This window comes from Cupressus sempervirens, chromosome 7 (genome assembly GCF_028749045.1).
Source record: "Cupressus sempervirens isolate cs-2001-9-10 chromosome 7, ASM2874904v1, whole genome shotgun sequence".
NCBI classification, from domain to species: Eukaryota; Viridiplantae; Streptophyta; class Pinopsida; order Cupressales; family Cupressaceae; genus Cupressus; species Cupressus sempervirens.
The window spans coordinates 117,393,527-117,414,983 of record NC_143124.1 but is presented as its reverse complement, the minus strand read 5'-3'; the positions used below and the strand labels follow the sequence as shown (position 1 = coordinate 117,414,983).

General features: G+C 32.1%; 1 protein-coding gene across 2 annotated transcripts; it reads left to right on the top strand.

Annotated features, from left to right (window-relative positions):
- The first annotated feature begins 11,197 nt into the window (after positions 1-11,197).
- Positions 11,198-20,550, top strand: LOC149545788 (uncharacterized). 2 transcript variants are annotated; one of them, XM_089790838.1, is made up of 8 exons: positions 11,198-12,365; positions 12,465-12,773; positions 12,875-15,463; positions 15,562-16,007; positions 18,950-19,523; positions 19,741-19,799; positions 19,892-19,980; positions 20,077-20,550. In XM_089790838.1, exons 1-5 carry the CDS (start codon positions 11,232-11,234, stop codon positions 18,954-18,956), a joined length of 4,485 nt encoding a protein of 1,494 aa, XP_089646964.1. In that variant the 5' UTR covers positions 11,198-11,231; the 3' UTR covers positions 18,957-19,523; positions 19,741-19,799; positions 19,892-19,980; positions 20,077-20,550. The 2 variants fall into 2 exon arrangements, with proteins under 2 accessions (XP_089646964.1, XP_089646963.1); XM_089790837.1 differs by having other exon boundaries at positions 12,872-15,463.
- Positions 20,551-21,457: the final 907 nt, after the last annotated feature.

The following is a 21,457-nucleotide window of genomic DNA, read 5'->3' as shown; positions in this document are numbered from 1 at the left end:
CCATGACATCATGATGAAAAAAAACTCATCCTCTAACAATGAGAATCAACCAAAGCATCAAACCATCAAAGAACTCAAAGTGCACATCATGAGCTCCTCAAAAGAAACTAAATAACCATGATCCTCAACCAAGAAGATATACCACCATAACTGAATAAAAAAAAGTCAAGTTAATGCACATCAAGGATGTACCTATATAACCAATCATGTCATGTCAAAATCTATGACACCATGATCACATCCATGAACCGAGCAACTAACACTCAATGTATTCAACCTGTCAGCATAAAATAGTCAACCACAATCTTCCAACATAACTATACCTGGTAACAACATCTCATCCCTTCTACATGAAGAAAAATCCACAAATCATGTGACTTAGGGCATAGACAACCCAAATCCAAGCCACTAATCTGAATATGCATCATTAATGAAAGATCAATGGGCAAAGACAACTCATAACCAAGCTATAATTGCAACCTATAAGTATAGACCACTTACAACACTACACAACTTGTAGATCCAACAAGTCATCATACATATCCAAACCAAACACTAATAACCATATCATCATGAGACCAATCTGAATAATGAACTAAGTTTACAATGACATCAAATCTTAAATCTCCAATGTCATAAACTCATAATGTTACCATAGTCAAAAATATACCATAAATTGTTCAGATAAATATATCAACAAATAAATCATGCCAAACCTGCACCAAATCTGAACGAATGTGTAGAGCTCTCCAAAAGCTTTTTGTTGACTACTCGAAGTCCAAAATCTGACTCCGTATGCCCAAGTTATGCCCTAATTCGTGCTCAAAATAAATAACATCTTCCTTTAGGGCTCTTAAAACTTGAAAAAATATCAAAATCATAGAACCAAACCTATATCATGTTGTAGCGCTCTGAATTAGCTTTCCAATGCCTGTAAGAACTCTGAAATTCGATATTCTGAGAGAAAGTTATGGCCGTTTTATTAAGACAATCTTTTTACCTTTTTCAGTGCAATTTTTTTATTTTATTTTTCTATAACGAAAATTTCAATGGGATTAAATTTGACAGCCATCATGGGCTGAAATCAAAAAACTCTTCATTTCCTCTGAACATGGCCAAACTAGGGCATATTATATATCAAAATTTATGAAAATATCGACCTGGATCCAATGGTGAGGTCTGTTTTTACCCAGGAGGTCATTTCTGCAAGCTACCCCCTAAAACCCTCATTTAAATGAAACATCTGAAAAACCTCTTTTGTCCAACAATTTCACGTGCCCAAATTTTTTTAACATCTTATCATAACAGCAAATCCAAAACCCTCAGATCTGCAATAAAAACTCATATATCTTACCCTTTCTTTTATCCTCTCATGCATTCTCGTGGATTCAATCTAGGGTTACAATAATAAAACCATAGCTCTGATACCACTTGTAAGGAAACTTGGCAGTAAAGAATATAATCGTTTCCCCATAACCCATAATATATCTGAAATAAATACGAAATTAAAATCCACATGCAAGAGAATAGACAACATACCCACAAAATTGTGACACAAGATATACCTTAAAAAACCCTCATTGAGGGAAAATACCCAGCCTCCAAAAGCATTCATCACCATGTATTATTCAGCAAAAATATCATTGTCATACAACCATGAAAGCCTTCATAGCCATAGCCACAACCGAGCAAACTATTGGAACAAGAATGAATCCACACATCTCATACCATGCTTCCAACCTTCACAAATGCTCCCTTGGCTAACCTGTCAAGCCTTGTCCCGCTTGACTCTTGCCTTTCTCACTCTTACTCTACAACAACTACTCTTGTGGTTGCTTATATAGTAGTAAGTGCCAAAAAACCACTAAGTGGTATTACATAAATCATGTGCTAAAACCATGTGCTACCTAACCCACTGACTCCACATTTAATATTGGGCATTTAATTCTTTTCCCCAATATTAAATAATAACATGAAATATTTTCACAATGTTAAATACAACTCATCAAGAATATTTCATGGAATCTTTACATGTTGCACGTCCATCTAGATGCAACATTACATAATAAAATAAAATAATAAAATATAACAATATTATACAATGTGTGCAACACCCATTATCTCAACACCTACTAAATTAGCAATGCATCTAGATTGAATTATCTTTTATGTTGCAATTCTAAGACAGATTTTGATATACAACGCACCAATTGTCTCCAAGTTTCCATTATTTTCAAAAGATGTCATTTTGAATATTTAATTTTTTGGCAAGTTTTGTTATGGGTGCATGTATTTGAATAGATTACATTTCAATACTTTGTTCATCATATTATTTCCAATATTTTAATTAATTATTCAATATTAAAAAAAATTCAACACTTTCCAATTTTCATCTCCATGTCTACTTAGATTTTGATTTTAACAAATTCCAAATCCAGCATTATAGCTTTTTATAATTGTCTTCAACATTTAAACTGAAAGAAAGGCAAAAACCTTAGCTCCTGCTAAAGGCAGATAACTATTGGAACCATAAGATGCCAAATTTTTTTGGAAAACCAATCAAATTTATAGATTTTTTGAACTTACTTATATTTTATAAAGTTTTATTATTTCAACATATTTTAAAAAGAATTATAATACCATTTATTGAGAATCTTATAATACCATTTATTGAGAATCTTACTTACTATGAATAAAAAGACAACAAAAATAATAATTTTCATTTTTAAAAAAATCAATAAAATTGAACTTAACTATTCCAAAAGGTACAAGGATCAAAGTATATTAATGTAATCATCAATAAATGTGAAACAAACGTCCTCTTGCCCCATCCATTTCAAAAATATCTATAATCATTTTTGTAGAGCACCACGCCAAATAACTCTTACAATGCATTAACAAATGTTTGTAAAATTAATGGGACTGCCATCTTTATATCATCTCTTTCGAATCTAAAATTTAAATCAGTGTAAATTCGTTGTATACCAACCCTTCATGGAGTTTATATTAGAACTTTATTGAGTTTTTTATAATATTTAAATACATAATACATAGATTTAGGTGAACATATTGTTCTCTCTTTTTTACACATGTTTATAAGTTAATTTTTAATGGGCTCATACTTGTTCTATACTTGTTCTATACTTTTTTTAATTGATGTAAATGAATCACATTTTATAATTAAAATTAATCATCAAAATTCCATTGACCTTTAAACCTCTAAAAGAATGTGTTGAGGTAATATTAAAATAGATTTTAAATAAAATGACAAGTTTATATTTATTATTGAAAAAGATTGCTTACTTCTTAATATATAAATCATGTAGAATTATTAGTTGGTTAAGTTTTAAGATAAGAATATAATTAGTTGTCTATTTTATTGTATTAGTAAATGTCTTGATTTTTTATTGTTAGTGAAATTGAAAAACAAATTACATATTTAATATAAAGTATTTTAATTCATTACTTGAATTGAGATTTCTTTTTTTAATATGAATGATTTAAATATGTTTCTCATATTCATCTTATTAGTTCCTACATGGCAAATACTTATGCATTCATGTAAGTGCTAATTTCACATTAACACTAACCAATCAAATCAAAGAATTTATAAGATTGTATGAAATCTCAAATGTTTATATCTTTTTCTATTTTTTCATTATTTTATAAATCATATTTTTTATTCATTCTATTGGTTCATACTATTTTTGGTGGGGGAGAAAATTAATTTTCTTCAACAAAAATACAAATATTTTATAACCATTAATATATGCATTAATTACAACTTTATCTTCTCCACATTTATGACAAGTTGATAAGATTTTTTATTTTTTTTCAATCATTTTATCTTCCACCTCACACAATATGTCTAATCAATATTAATTCTCAATAACAATATAATTTCAATATGTTATATCTTTGTATTTGAAAAACTTTGATTTTTTAATAAAAGTAGTTAAATTATTACTATTATTTTACTTTTATAAAAATAAATTAAACAACATTATTTTCTAATTATATTTTATAATAATGTTTGTAATATGTATAATTGATAAGTGTTACAATTTATAAATTATATCATTTATTATTAGTAATATTTTTTATTTAAACAATTTATCATTTAGTTCCAATTGAAGTTTGTGCATAGTCACATATTGATCCAAGGTGCAATTTCATTAGACTCTGCTATGCAGCAAAGTTGTCTTTGTTGAGCTTGGGAACTTCTCTCTTGAACATCTTGATCTTCCTGCTTCTAGTACTTTGAAACTAAATTAGCAGATGACTCTGATACCAATTGTTAGAATTTCTTTAGAATAATTGAGGGCGGGAAGGTCCAAATGTCCTATTCAAACTTTTCACTAATTGTAGTGAACCCATTCAACCATTCATTCATCCAAACTTTAACTTATCTAATCAGCAAGTTACTGTAAATCAACATGCAAGAATAATGCATAAGAAATCAATACATAACACAATGATTTACGTGGAAACCCAATTTTGGAAAAACTAACAATAACATGCTACTCAATTCTCACCCTTCTGAAGTGATGCCCTACGAAAGGCTTGCCCTGTTAAAGACTTACAATACACTGTTAAATGTGACCTTGTTAGAGGATTTAACCACCTTGTTAGAAGTGGGCCTGGTTAGAGGACTTTAAAACATTCACTTAAAATGCCACCTTGTTAAAGGATTTACAAATGGCTATTAAACCAACCTAAATCCATAGGATTTTTAGATCTAATACAAATGCTAGAGAGTATTAGAAAATCTTGACTTGACTACAACATACAACTCATCTTGCAGATCTCAGATCACTTCTCAACTCATACCCATTCCTGGCCTTCTATCTTTGCAACTCTTAACAGCTTACCTTATCTTTTAAGTTTTGTCTCCTTGAGTCTCCATACTTAATGTACCAATGCAATCATCTCTTCATGAACACTCATAGAAGCAAAGCCTCTGTGCTCTTCCTTCTCTTAGATGTCTCCTTGACACCCTTTCAACCACTTCACAGATTTGGCACTTCAGTAGCAACAGTATTAGCAGCTCTTTGCTTCTTGGTCTATGACTTCTTAAATAGAAGTCTTGGAGTCCCTTTTCCCACTCAATTCATCTTTTTTTCAATTTCAATTCACATGGATTAGGTAGGATTCATTGCATCTAACCCATATTCTATTTCTTTTAGAAATTTGCTGAATAATCCTTTAGAATTCGCCCAAAAAAGATTTACATAGGACTCTGTGCCAACAACTCATCATCCTTATCCTCCAACTCATTCACAAAATTCAATGTAACCACTAAGTTGGCTTAGATTTGGCGAATCTTCATCATTTGAAATAATGCAGCAACTTGGCACTATTGAAATATTGATGCTCGGCACGTACTGTGTTACTCGGCATCAATTATGTTTTTCCTGATGCTTGGCACCTAAGGATCACTTGGCACCAATTAAATTTTTTTCGATGCTCGGCACCAACAGAGAAGTTACTCGGCTTCAACTAACTTACTCGACATCCACTAAAGATATTAGTCTAAGCTTTGTAGTCAACCTTGTTACAGCTTTTTCCTCCAATGTTTCTAACTGTGACCAACTGCTGTGTCTATGAGTATGTCATCAATACATTACTTAACCATTATCTTAATTGATCCTTGCACTTCATTATAACATCATAACTCAACCTTTCCCTTAGGTGTTCTTGTTACATCTTGTTGATCAAATCCTCTTTATCAATCCACTAAATAATAACACTTGGATCTTATAAGCAAATGTCATTCCTACAAATAGCAGGTTTGACATCGATGACAAAACAATGATTGAAAACATTCATTTACAACAATCTCTCTCTTTGATCTTCAACAACAATGAGCTTTTCAATCAGATTTTGAACAATATATAGTAAAATTTGGAATATCAGTCCATCTATCCTTATGTGGGAGATATGGGAAGAAAGGAACAGAAAAAATTTTCATAATCAAGATATGTCGTTAGAGGAAATTCCTAAAAAAATCAAAGCATGCATAGTTGAGACCTTAAATTCTCATCTTAGAAAATCCCAGAAAGAGGAGGGATCATTTTCGAGTTGGGATGGATTAATGGAAAAAAACTGGAAAAACCTTATCAATGTAATGACCCTCTCTATAAAGGCCACAGAAACCCTCAAACTGAACTTAGGAATTTTGTCAAACACTTGGCGTGTAACAGTAACAATATTCAGAATATGGTAATTTCAGATTCGATACTTTCAGAATATAATCACAGAATTACAATATATATAAAGCCATTGAACTATATTTCAATTACAATGCAATAAATTCTGAAATTATTTTTATTACCAATTCTGGACTGATTATTACAATGATTGTATGACAGCAAATTTACCCAAAAATTGACATATATTTCAGAATGCAAGAACCTGGTTTGAAGAACTATGGAAGAACACCACGTTTTGCTGCAGATCGTTGATGAAGACCTCCAACCGCACCCCCAAACTGTCCTTAATTTCCTGCTGCTGCCCAAACTAGCAGGGCCGTACCAGGCCGTACCTGTACGGCTGCTGAAATAAAATAATATTAGGGTTTTGGGACCCCCAAATGCAAGGAAAATGGGCGCCTAGGGTTAGGTAGTAACCCTGTAAAACCATAAAAAATAACTCCAAGGGGTTGAGGAGATATGAGCAATTATGTGGTTTCGAACCCTGCTTTGCCAATTCTGAAAATGCACTTATTCTATCTTCAAACTCTTGTCAAATGCTTCTCCAATGATAGGGCAAATCCGAAATCCTTATTCCAACCAAAAACAAACCCTAACAACGAATTCTCAATAAGCTCCAATGAGATGGCTGAATACCAACTCCAATTATGCAACAATTCAGGTGATATTTCACACCCTCAAAGTTGCCAATCCAAGGGAGTGATTCGTTCCCAAAGATCGAATAATTTGCAGATCCAAAGTCCACAAATGTCTTCACAATGAAGAAGTAGAAGAGTTCTCCAATCCAAGCATGTCCAAATGAGAGGCCCAACCCTCTATTTATTCACTTTTCTAAGAAGTTGCTAGAACTTCTAGAAACATCCTTTATAATTTCTCATTATAATGCACTTTTTTATAATAAAGTAATTTTATAAAATAAAAAGTGCAACTCAAATTAAAATTATAACATGTGGGCCCCAATATCACATAATGATAAAATATAACCTCTTAACACTTCTTCAAGAGCAAGATATGACTATCTGATCCGCAGAATTGACTCTCTTTCCACACCATTTGCCTACGAGAGTCTGGAATAGGCAAATCCATGATCAATGCCATGTCGAACTAGCTAACAATGGTGGAAAGTAACAAGAAGGTAGATCAACTAGCTAATAATGGTGTTGATGGCGAAGATTTTTTAATTTTTAACAATCTATAGCTTTTACAGGAACCTCAGGTATACAAGTATAGTTCCTCATACTTTATCTCAAGCAACCCAGTCAGGAACCAAATACAATTCCAAATATAACTAGTTAGGTCAACTTAATTAATCTAGTAGGTCAATTCTGGTTATTAGGTCTTGAATTTATAACATCTCTTTTCTAAGGCTAATGAGTTTTAAAACTCTTCATATTTATGTTTCAGTATGTATAAATATATAATTTCATTCTACTCAGTAATCATAGGGAGAGACAGAGTATTAGCAGTAAGGCTCTTAAAAAAGAAAACTTTAAAAACATAATTTAATATTAAAATTTAGTAGGTTTACCTTAATGTCATATAATATCTCATCGTCTTTACTTAGATGGTAGGTCTCATGAATTATTAAATAAACACTTAGATGGATACTAGTCGAGTTTTTAGAAAGACCAAGCATGCCTTGGTAGTGTTGTTTTATTGACATCCTTTTATAGCTCTCCTTAATTTTCTTCCCCATTTCTTCCATTATGAATTAGTACTAGGCTCCATTTAGCTTCATCATGAGCTAGCATCATCGGTTGTCGATGTCACCTTTCTAGGTTTATCTAGATCCTTTTTCGGTAGAGTAATTTCATCCCATCTATACCTAGAATTTTCCCTCACTGTCAGTCTAAGCTAGTTTGAACCCTAGGATGGATATAAACATCAATTATTTTCACACTTAAGAGGTGCGGACCATGGCATTCTGAGGAAATGCTTGCAACCTAAGATGGAGCCGAGTGTTGAAACAAGTAGATGATATGACCAAGATTGTGGTGAGTCATGCCATTGGAGAGGGTACCTTCAACTATGATTTCTCCTGGCAGACCAACAGTGACATTCCTAGGTGTTTTGGCCAAAGCCAAGGTAAAGTAGTGGGCAATGATTAGACTTTGTTGCAATATCTTTGACCCAGTTTGGCATGTGGGTCTAAAAGAATCCATAAAGAGCATTGATGAGAAGCTCATGATTCCTTTGCCTAAAATGTATATGGTGCACCCACCTAGTAGTTTCGACTTGGTTGTTGTGATTAGGCGCCCTTCCTTGGTCACCTGTGAGAATGTGGCCTTTTATAAGGAATGGACGAAAATGGAAGCTAGCATCCAATTTCTACTCTGGTGGAGGGGGATCATTGATGACAGTAGTAAGGATTGGCTTAAAAATTACCTAGGCATCTTTAAGTCATATATCCATCTGGCTGTGGAGCTAGACAATTTGGAGGCATTGAATTTCTGCACCCCTAACATGGATAAATCTAGCAGGGAAAAGAGTGCCGTTTAATTCTTGCCAAATTTCCAGACAAAGAATCCCAAGGATATTGTAGAGATTATAATGGTATACTAGAAATAAGTGCCATGGTCTGGTGGACATCCTCACGCTAGTGTTGTTGGGTTGCTTCCATGTATGTTCTCCAGTTGTTTGGATGGGGGTTCCCCTGTTTTGTTCCCCTCCCCTATTTTTCACTTCTCATGTTGATTTTGTTCTTTTGGCCCATGTTCCCTCCTTTAGCTTTGTAGACCTTTTTGTAGTTTTTAGGTCGTATGAGATATATGTAAATATCAAATATTTTTCTTAGTCATTTATTTTGGTCCAGGGTTATATATAGCCAATCTTGTTTATACTATCTATAATTTCTAAAGTTCATGTTAGGATAGTATATATAGGAATTGTTTTTTGCATCTTGGTCCCTACTTCAATAGGTAGTCTTTGAGCATGGTTGTTTATATTAGTTTTCAAGTTATCAGTATGTAAAATCTTACCATCTTAATATATATGAATGACTCGTCTTTATCATTTTGCTATGATCATCTGTTGCACTTTATCTTTTTTCGAGCGGTGATGCCTATTAGAATAATACTCTAATTGCCATTTCAAGCCATCCTTTGTTCTTTCTTTTCAACAGTAACAGAGGAAGTAGTTTCAGTATTTCATATTACAAACTAAAAATGGAAGCAAATTGAGTAGATATGAAGCACCTAACTCGCTCTGGTTAGGTTTAAATTGAACTTTGCACATAGCTACTCACAAAGAAACCTCCTATAAGAACAAAATCAGAATAGGACATTTAAAGAGGACACTAAAAGTAACTAGTTAAGTCAGCTATCTAATTTTTGCAAAATTATTGATTGACAAATTCTGAGTTAGTCTTAGATAAATTAGGTATGTCTTTTCTCTATCTATGATGAATTTTATGCCTCCTCTAAATGGTGTAGTGAAGTTAGCTTGAATTTTGCTTAAGATGAAATACATATCTTTTGATAATCACTCCAAGTCCTGCTTATAGCTGAGATAGAAGAAATGATAATAAAACTAAGGAGTTTTAAATGATTCAAAGTATCCTAGAAGGGTAAGTAACCTTACATAGCTTTCCACAATTGCAATTCAAGAAAGATCAGAATTTTAAGATGTGATTATTGGTATAAGTAAGAGTAGCAATTTTTGTTCATATGAAAGAACTAATCACTAATAGTTCAGTGAGATTTAGACTAATATACTAAAGCCTAGTTTTAAGTAGGACTCTAATCAATTAACGCAGTTTCTAGGTTTGATTAAAGAATGTTTGGACTAAGAGAATATTAAGATCAAATTGAAAATGATCAGCTTTTTTGGATTGACCCCGGTTTTATCCTCATGGATTATCAAAGCTTTTTAGGATCCTACTAGAATATCATATTTTAACTATTCTTAACTAACAATACTAATGTTTTCTCTAAGTTGCATAACTGATTAGTAGAATAGTAAGGAATGTGCATTTCAAGCAAAACAACTCAGAAGTGGTACATACCAAGAGTATATAGTTTTGGCTAGAATGGTTTTCTTGGATACAGGATCATATTTGATTGGCATAGGCACCAATAAACATACAAAATTCAGAAAACGACTCTAGTCCGTTTGCCTTATAATAGTAATAAAATTTTTGAAGTATGATAACTAGGGTATGCTCTTTTTATAATGTAATAATAAAGGACTTTGGTCCTAGGTAAGACTAGAGGTTTTATTTCTCTATTCTTTCCTACCAGTGCTCGTTTGAACGGAGATACTCTATTGTATTTTATTTTTATTAAATTAAATATAATCAAAGGCTTCGACTGTTTACCAATTAAAAAAAATTAATAATAGAAATACAAAAAAATAATTAGAAAAAATAACATCTCTAACAAATATTCTATTGACTAGATAAATTATAGAAATCTAGAAATAATATTGAAAGAAAAAACTAAACCAATAAAAAAATTAAAATAATTTAAAAACTAAAATCTAATTCAATTTTAAAAATCAAAAGTTAAATAAATAGAAACCATAGGAAATCACAATTCAAGTAATTGTTTTTTTAATAAATAGAAAAAGAAAAATATTAGTTAAAAGTGGAAATAACAACTAATAAATATCAAAACTAGAGTTAAAAATAGAGCGTGATAAAAACTGACCAGAGAATAATTACAAGAGATTAACTAAAAGATGAGAGTTATATTTAAAATTTACTTTATTATATTAATGTTATTTTAAAATAATTTGTACATATTAAAATAAATTATAATAAATAGACTCATTTTTAATATTTCATTATTTAATATTTTACATTTGAAATCTAATTTATAGATTAATAATTGATATAGTATATTAAATATATACGTAAATAATATAACTTTAGAAAAAAAAATTTCATTAAAAAATAAAATTAATAATTATATGTGATTGAGCAAGTATAATAGTAATAATTTTATTAAATAGGAAGCGTGCATTAGTGTTTTATCTTTCCAAAATCTCTCTGTCAAGCGCTTTTTTAACATTTTTGTCTATATGCATGTTCTAAACTGTTGTTTCCCGTTGTTCAGTGACGAGGAGGTGGTGGTCAAATACGTGGTGAATCGAGTAAAGGAATTGATGAACACTGTGTCATTGGAGGTTGCAAAGCATCCTGTGGGTCTCCATGAAGTTGTACAAGACTTTGATGACACGATTTCACTCCAATCTGCTGGCTCTGTAAAAATCATAGGGATCTGGGGCATGGGGGGCTCCGGCAAAACCACCCTCGCTAAGGAAATCTTCAACAGGAGATGCTCTCACATGCACTGGTCCGCTTTTCTTTCCGATGTTCGAGATGCTGCAGGGAAAGGCCTGCTACTTGAAAAGCAGAAGACACTTTTAAAAAAATTTGATGTCAAAGCTGATGAATGCCCTGACAATATAGACGAAGGCAAAGAGATTCTTAAAACCCGTTTGTCAAGGTCTGTTTCAGTGCTTATCGTATTGGATGACGTGGATCATATAGACCAACTGGATGCTCTGCTGCCATCCAAGGAGAGCTTTGAAAATAACATCGATGATCAAAGCTTGATTATGGTAACCACACGGGACAAAAATGTTCTTCAACAGTGGGGCATCTCCGAGTCTGCCATTTATCCAATGAAACCTCTGAAGGCCATCCATGCCAAACAGCTTTTTTGCTGGCATGCATTCAATCAAATCATTCCACAGCAAGGATTTGAGGATCTCGTTGAGAATTTCTTAGATGCCTGCGCACGACTGCCTCTATCACTTAAGGTCTTAGGGGGACAGCTTTGTGGCAAGTCTGATCGGGAGTATTGGCTGCAAACGTTGAATATGTATTCCCAGATTCCCCACAAGGACATCACAAAAAGGCTCAAAGTCAGCTATGATGCACTTGAGAAACAAGAACAGCAGATGTTCTTGGATGTAGCCTGTTTCTTCATTGGAGAAAGAAGCAGTGCAGCTATTGCAGCTTGGGACGCAGAGTTTCATGGATTGATCGGTTGGAGAACACTTCTCACCAAATGTCTTGTTGAAGAGGATGAAGATGGTCTGATAGGAATGCACGATCACTTGAGAGACTTGGGGAGGGTCATCGCAAGTGAAGAGTCAGCATACCGCCTTTGGTCGCCACGGCAGATTATTGAGATTCTCCCTCAACAGGTGAAGTCAATGCCTTCTTTTTATCATGGATAGGTCTATCAGATTCTCCAGTCATATTGAGCTCTAAAATATTATTGATTTTTACAATTGACAATTCAGGAACCAATACGAGTCCGAGGAGTAGCAAGGGCAGTTGGTGACAACTGTTACGAACGCCAAGGGAAGATCATAATAAAGACAAACCAAGAAGAGTGTAGCTTCGTGCCCTGGCTTGGATTGAAGATATTTTTTGGTAATGGAGAAATTTTAAGTCAGGAACAAAGTCAGCTGTCAAAAGATCTGATCTGGCTTCAGTATACCAACTTTGAGCATAAAAATCTTCCACCATGGCTTCCATTGAAAAAATTAAGAATTTTAACTCTTTCCGACTGTAGGAGCCTAGAGCATTTGTGGCCAGCGGATGCAGATGTAAGTATCTTGCTTCTAAGGTCTGATTTTATAAATGGATCTTTTGTAATATATTTTATTTTTTACTATCGTAAGTTAACTATACCGAAAATGGGCAGCAGGCTCTTTTGCAGTTAAGAGAGTTGGCTATTCGGGGATGCCAAAGTTTTGCAGGATTTCCAAGCTCAATTGGACGCCTCGAGAAATTGCAAAAGATATTAATAAATGATGTGAACTACACCTATTGTGATGCATTGATCGACCTCCCACAAGAATTTTGTTATCTCAAATCTTTGGAACACTTGGAGTTGAGACACTGCTCAAATTTGTCATCGTTGCCGAGTAATTTCGGCAAGTTGACAAAATTGCGACACCTAAATTTGAGATGGTGCACCAAGTTGGAGGCGTTGCCAGATTCTTTCAAGAAGCTAACACTCCTCGAGTATCTCAATTTAGAGTTTTGTGAAGAACTCGCCATCGAGTCAGAGTCTAATGTTCTTGAAAAGATGACAGAGCTCAGGTATTTGAATCTTAATGGATGCAAGAAATTGAAAGAGTTGCGCCTCTCAGAATCGGTTTCCTTAAGAGATCTCCATCTAAATTGGACCGGAGTGAAGGAGCTGCCAGGTAACATATTTCATTTGACCAATTTAACCAACCTAGAGATAGGGAGTAAGTTCCTAATAACATTGCCAACCTCTGTCGGGAGTTTGTCCCCCTTAACTACACTTAAAATCGGAGGGTGTGAGAAGTTGAAATCTTTACCAGATTCTCTGGAGCATCTTTCTCGCTTAAGAGATTTAACTATTATACGTACAGGAGTGAAGTGTTTACCAAAATCATTAATCCATCTTCAAAGTCTAACAATAAGGTTCACTCCAATTAGTGAATTGAGTTTTAGGTCATGGGGCATGCTTAAGAGCGTATCTCTATCGAATACAAAAGTGTCCAAGATTTCAATTGGTGGAGATAGTTGTCCCGCTCTTGAGACCCTTTACCTCTCTCAGAATAATGATTTGAGGGAGCTGGAAACTTTGCCAGAAAAATTGAAGACCTTAGAGGTTGGAAATTGTGAGGTTTTGAAGGACATCAGAGGTGTCCGTGGCTTGAACGAACTTAAGAGGCTGGAGATATATCACTGTAAGATGTTGGACGAGCTTCCATGTTTCGCAGAATTGGTGTATTTAGAAACTTTCAGAATTGGTGCCAAGAAAATAGAAGGCCTGGAAAAGCTGAGATCATTGCGAGAGCTGAGCATAGAAAATATAGATGAGCTTCCAAGTTTTGCAGAGTATACTTCTCTCAAAAAGCTTGTATTGAGTAACTGCAACAAATTGGAAGAGATTGAAAATTTAGGATATTTGAAATCATTGGAGGAGCTCCAGATAAGTTACTGTCCAGAGTTGAAATCTTTACCTGATTCTCTGGAGCATCTTTCTCTCTTAAGAGATTTAACTATAATAGATAAAGGAGTGAAGTGTTTACCAAAATCATCAATCTATCTTCAAAGTCTAACAATAAGCTCCAATTCAATTAGTGAATTGAGTTTTAGGTCATGGAGCATGCTTAAGAGAGTATCTCTATCGAATACAAAAGTGTCCAAGATTTCAATTGGTGGAGATAGTTGTCCCGCTCTTGAGACTCTTTACCTCTCTCAGAATAATGATTTGAGGGAGCTGGAAACTTTGCCAGAAAAATTGAAGACCTTAGATGTGTGGTGTTGCAAGGTTTTGAAGGACATCAGAGGTGTCCGTGGCTTGAACGAACTTAAGAGTCTGGAGATACACTACTGTGAAGAGCTGGACGAGCTTCCATGTTTTGCAGAATTGGTGTCTTTAGAAAAATTCAGATTGGAAGGTAGCAGCAAGGTCGAGAAAATAGAAGGCCTGGAAAAGCTGAGATCATTGCGAGAGCTGAGCATAGAGAATATAGATGAGCTTCCAAGTTTTGCAGAGTATACTTCTCTCAAAAAGCTTGTATTGGGTAACTGCAACAAATTGGAAGAGATTAAAAATTTAGGATATTTAAAATCATTGGAGGAGCTCCAGATAAGTCACTGTCCAGAGTTGAAGGCACTTCCAAGTCTTCAAGGAATCACTTCTTTAAAAATTTTAAGATTGGAAGGTAGCAGCAAGGTCAAGAAAATAGAAGGCCTGGAAAAGCTGAGATCATTGCGAGAGCTTTTCATAGAAAATATAGACGAGCTTCCAAGTTTTGCAGAAAATACTTCTCTCAAAAAACTTGTATTGCGTAACTCCAACAAATTGGAAGAGATTGAAAAGTTAGGATTTTTGAAATCATTGGAGGAGCTCCGGATAAGCCACTGTCCAGAGTTGAAGGCACTTCCAGGTCTTCAAGAAATCACTTCTTTAAAAATAATTGAATTAAAAACGTGCTCCAAATTGAAGAAGATGGAAGGTTTAGGAAACATGAGATCACTGAAGAAGCTTACTATAAGCGACTGCTTAGAATTGGAATCGCTTCCAAATCTTTCAAAAATTACTTCTCTTCAAGAATTTCAATTGGAAAACTGCTACAAATTGGAGAAAATAGAAGGTCTGGAACGATTGAGAAGGTTGGAGGAGTTGAAAGTACATACCCGCTGGAATGCACCGGGTATAGTCAGCTTAGAGCACTCTGAGATATTGGAGTCGCTAGATGTCGTAGCAAACGACAAATCAGCTGTGGAACCATTCGTCAGTAACCTAGAGGTATTTAAAAATAGTTGAATTAGAATTATTTATAGTTTTTCATTCTCATGAATCATTTTAATTTTGTGTTAGCTCTGCTTTCTGCAAACAATGTACAGACGTGGCCAAGCGAAGTGATGATATGCAGCAGGGCAGTGTGTGATGTGGATTTGCTGAAAAACTTCTTTCAAGATATACCAAATGTCTCTGTTCTTGACTACGCTGTGGTAGAAGCTGACGGAAATCGCTTAAAATTGAGCCCGCCAAAGAGTTCGGCCATTGCTGATGCCATTCTGAAATGTTTTATTATAGATTCTGATCATCCCGACTTACGCCTCTACATAGATTTCAAATTTTCCTACCCTTTTTCCTATTTGACCGAATTGGGGGAAGGAAAATGGGTATGGATGGGTGTCTTCACCCAACGGCGGCGATCGAATTATCATTTCTACATTTCCGCGCGTGATAGCAAGGGCGAGCTTGTAAAAGTACGAGTGGAAGCAGCATGGTTAGTGACGGGCGAAGAGGGGAGCATGGTAGAGGCTTTCCGTCAGCATTTTCAAAGGTACCAGTAAATCCTTTTATTAAAATATAGTATGTCTCATATAAATGTTTTATTCAAAAAAAATTATTAGTCCTTTCTATATAGGTGGAGATTTATGTTTTCACTTCATTTTCTTTCAATAGTTTGTCAGCATTCTATATAAATTAAGGGAGACTTATAATGTTTTGGAGTTATCTTATTTTTATATTTTTTGAATACTATTTCTCTTTTCAAAATGATTCATTACATATTTGTTAGTGGTTTTTTTCATTTTCTTTTAAAAATTCAAAAAAATTCTCAAAAATTATTTAGGTTGGCATCTTTTATAATCTAAGTTCTAATAATAAATCAATTAGAAAAAATTAACTAATGAAATAACTAAGAATAAATTAAACTGTGCATGTCTCGATGAGAATGAATATGTAGTTTTATAACTTTTTTCACACAGTTAAATGTGACAATTAGAGTGAAGGACAAGTTCAACTGAACCTCTAGTTAAGATTGTGTTGTAATATTTATTTTGGAAGTGTATTTTATCTTTTTAAAATTTTCTTATAGTAACTTTTAAAGACAGTTGATATTGGGTTTTGTTCAAAGCAATTCTATTGTACGACATTTTTAAAATTAGGTTTGATGCATATAGTTTGTATTAATTTCAAGATTTGGAGAATATTTTTTTTATTGTGTGAATCCAACATTTTTATTTTGAAAATATTATTATTTTGTCTGAATAACGACAAATCAGGAATTGGTTACAAAGTTAAAATTGGTTACAAAGTTAAAGTTACTCTATAGTTTTTGAAATTGCACATCGGTTTGGGTTACAAAACGTTAGTTTCGAGTTATTTTGAATGGAAGAATGTTGCCTTTGAATTGGCCTTATACAGACCCGATTCTAGAATATTTTAGTAAATTGTGTCTATGGCCAGTCTATGGAATCTCTGAAACAATTAAATTTGCAATTTGTAATATTGTTAAGTAAGTATCAATTTGTCTTATTATATTTGAAGTCATTGGTTAAAAAATAAACTAGTTTTCCATGTTTATATTGGCTCGATTTCAATCTCATTTGAAATAGCTTTCTTAGGGCATGTTGATGAATCCATTCATGTCATATGATTAGTTTTATTTTGGTAAACATATCAGAAAAACTTGGAAAGAGAGTATTAGGTTTAGAATAAAATTGGAAAAAGGAAGAATATGTTAATATGTTACTGATTTTTTTCATTTGATGAGTGAAATATGAGTTTCATTTGAAAGAATATCAGATTGTATAAAGTATAGTTTATATTGAAAATTTTATTTTTTGAATTGAAGTTTTATTTTTTCTAATATAACTTTTTAATTTATCAAATTAAAATAAATTTTATTTTTATTTGTTAATTATTTTATTTAAGATTTTTTTATTTTATTTTAATATAATTCTATATGAATCTTCAATTTTATTTTATTTTAATTTGGTAGAAAGTTGACAATATTATTATGAAATAGATTAGATTCCTATGATCATGATATAAATTACTCAATAAAATCTAAAATGAAAGCAATAAAGATTCTCAGATTTTACAAAAATAAAATAATTAAACACCATTAAGAAAAATATCATTTTTATTATATATTATGTAAATTACCAGTTTATTAAAATAAATATATTCCTCAAAAAGAATTATTTTTAGCATTCTTTATATATCATTTTCTAATTAATTAAAAAGACAAACATAACATATAAAATATTAATCTAATAAATAAAATAACTCATTAAAATATCTGAAATAAATTTAATCAATATCTTTACATTTTAGAATGAATTAAAATAGTACAATATAAATTAAATAATTGAACTTAAATTATTATGAATATTTTAAACTAAACAATAAAATAAACTATTAATATTATTGAAAATGTTAGAATTTCAAACCCTATAAATAATTGTTACATGATTTATTATAATAAATATATAATAAAACAATATCAAAAGTTTATACACAATATCATTAATATGAAACCAATTAGTTAAAATTTGTCTTAAATTGCCCCACAAAAGAGGAACTGAGAGAGAGCGAGATTGAATTCAAATTAGATTTATGTATCTACTAGTACATCCAATTTTAATTCAATCTCTTTTTAGCAAGAGAATATTTAATTTTTTTATAAAAAACAATTATTAAGTTTGGAAGCAATCTCTATATGAAAATTTTATAAGATCTTTGTTTAAGTAATTATTAAAATAAATCAAAAAGATCTTTTATGATCAATCCAACATATAACTATCATTTATAAATTCATTGTTGGAGTAATTCATTGTTGCAATTACTCTATTGAAAATGAAATAAAACATGTTTGAAATATAAGATCTTTATAATTTACATTTTTTTAGCTTAATATATCAATTTATATAAAAAAGGTCTATATTTATATAATCATGAAATTAAACAAAAATCCTATACACTTATTTTAGGTCAAACTCATTGATCTATATTTCATTTATCACTTCTTTATCTTTTAACCATTCAAAGCTTTTTCATTTTTACTAATTAATAAATTATTATTAGTTTTATATAAAATGAGATAACATGACATGGTATACAATAATTAATAAAATAAAAGACACTCAAGACAGTTTGCTTAGAACATGATGAATGATCTGATATGAAATTTTTGTGAGGAAAACAAATTTGTATCATATTTATGGCACCATCTACAAAGTCACAAGAATGCAATAGATGGTTCCCATCATTAAAACATTTTTATTTTTTTCATTATCAATTATCTTACCATGCCATCATTTTCATAGTATGTAGTAACACAGTAATTTGTTTTCCATTCTATTTAACAAGTTTGCTAAGGCTTTTCAATACACAACCACCAATCAAGGAAGTTTCTATTCCTATTTACTGTCATGTTTCTTTGTTCTCATGTTGATTTTCTTTCATACCCTTTCCAATGGTGAGATTTCTGTACAGGTATTAGAGAAATGAACTTTCAATGGAAGAGACAAGCATTATAGTTTGATTGCTTGCCAAGAAGAAAACCTCAATGTAGATCTGGGTCAAGGATTATTCCAATTTTACATGATGACGCTTGCTTTGGCCATCTCTGGTTGAAAAGTAATTTAGTATTTTATTCTTCTCACCATCATTACCAAGGTCTTTCTGAGCAATAGGACAATATTTGCCTATATTTAATTTTTGTCATTATTACATATAGATATTAACTAGTTTTTGCTACTCTCCTATATCTTGAAGTTTCCATCTGGAAGATGTTGAAGGGCACAATAGTATTGTCTTGCTGGTTGGATATCAATTGGTATACAAATCATTAAACGTTGACAAATATACTTTCTCTACTGTCTGTAGTCTGAAAATTAGATTAATATGACATTTAACATTTATCTTCTGTGTCATAGTTTCCTCTCTATCTTTACCTTTATAAGTAATTCATTGTTAAAGAGCTGCCAATGCAAACTCTAAATATCTTATCGGTGGGGACGCTGTCATTCCTGGTTAATTCGCACACACTAGTGTTTGGCGCTTAGAGGTTTGTACATACACACTCGCATTTTTATTCACTATTTAAGTTCCTATATTTGATTATCTTTTCCTTCCAATAAGAATTGGATTTATTTTTTAATGTGGGTTGATGTAAAAGATTTGGTAAATTCATTATATATCTGCCACAACAACCAAAGAACAAAGAATAAGATGGTTCAGAAAGGAGGCAGTGCTAACTTCAATGAGAATAATGTGGGTTACAGAAACTTCATCTACAGCTAAATATCAGCTCTACAGACACCAAAATGCAATAATTATGAAGGTAAAATTTCAAGAGATTCAATATATAATATATTAAATATGTGCTACTAACTACAAAATGAGATTGTGCCTAATTAATTTGTTCATGTTCAGGTGCAGTACGAGAGCAGGAATAAGGCATTCTATACAATGAGATTGATATCTAGTTATGGAAAATCATGAATTGTGATCAAGCCATTGTGGTATTCTTATGCTCACTTTTTAATGATTCTATCCAAGAAATTTACAAATAATTGGTATGTGAGATTTCTAACTTTGGCATCATTAGTGGTATGCAGATCCAGGTGAATGCAGCATGAGTATAGAGAGAGGGACAACTTGATCTTTGTACTTATTTTTCATAAGATTCCTGGAATCCAACCCCTTATCTTGTATATCTGTAATCTAGGTAGCCTTTTGTTCTAAATTATCAGATTTCTATTAAAATTGAAATGTGATATCGAAGTTGATAAAATTTTATTGGTTTTAACATACATTAAGCTCAACATTGATTAGTTCATTGCATTTTTTATTGGCTGATGAGTTGGTCTTAGAGTGGCCATAGCTGTCATTGTTCAATCAGCGAGGGAAGACTGAATACTTTTGAACTTGGATTTTTCCAGCACTAGTGATTGGCCAACTAGCTTGGGGCTTGCTTATTCATTTAATACAAATATAGAAAATGCCTCATAAATTGTAACAATAAATTGTTCTTGTTTCAATTGTGCTCAAGAAGCCATAATTCTATAAGATCACGATGAAATTCTTATTCACGGCTTGCAAACCTGCTTTTCTCTTTCTACTATGGGTGGCTATTTCAAAATGTTGTATTGATACAAAACAACCTTTACAAATTAGAGCCAGCACTGTAATATTTTCAGATCTGAAGGACTATTTTTATTTTCCTCTAGTGATTACTAGATTGGCTTTTGATCTAGCTGAGTAATAGCTTCTTCCTTTCAGTCCTTATAACTATTTTATTTTACACTACTTTGTTTCTCTTCTAAAATATATGAATATTGTCAAGATCAAAATGATGTCTTCAATTCAAAATGTTTTCATCTTCTTTTCTTTAAAATCTATTTATAATCTAGACCAAAGGTAATGTTTTCATCTCAACAAAATAAAATTATTTTTATTTGGGTGAAGATGTACTAAATTGATTTTTTAATTTAAAAATTCAAGATATATTTGTGTTCTTATAGAAGAGTGTAATTGTCGAGGGTTTCATTTACTTCAAACTTAAAAATCAATTTTCTTAATAAATAGGGCATGTGATTTACATTAAGTTTTTACTTCTCTTTTAGTATTCTATATATTCATTCAGGAAACTATAACTATATGAATGAAGACATTATTTAGTGTGAAGAGCAGCTCAAGTGCCTTATTCTCTTTAAAGGTGGAGAAATGTTGGAGAAAAGTAAGAGTATTATTGGTTTTACTTCTCTTGTTGAGAGTATATTTCCATTCTACTGTTAAACTAGTAATAGTTGCCCATTTTTTTAGGATGCAATTGTGGAGTTAGTGGCCCATGAACATATATTTAAGAAATTTTAAAATATGAATTAATTAATTAAATAATACTTTTACACAGAAAAAAAATAGAATAAAGTCTTTAAAAATGAGAAAAGAGTTTGTGGAGCCACTTCAGCCCCTCCTCGTTTCATCTATCTTGTTTTC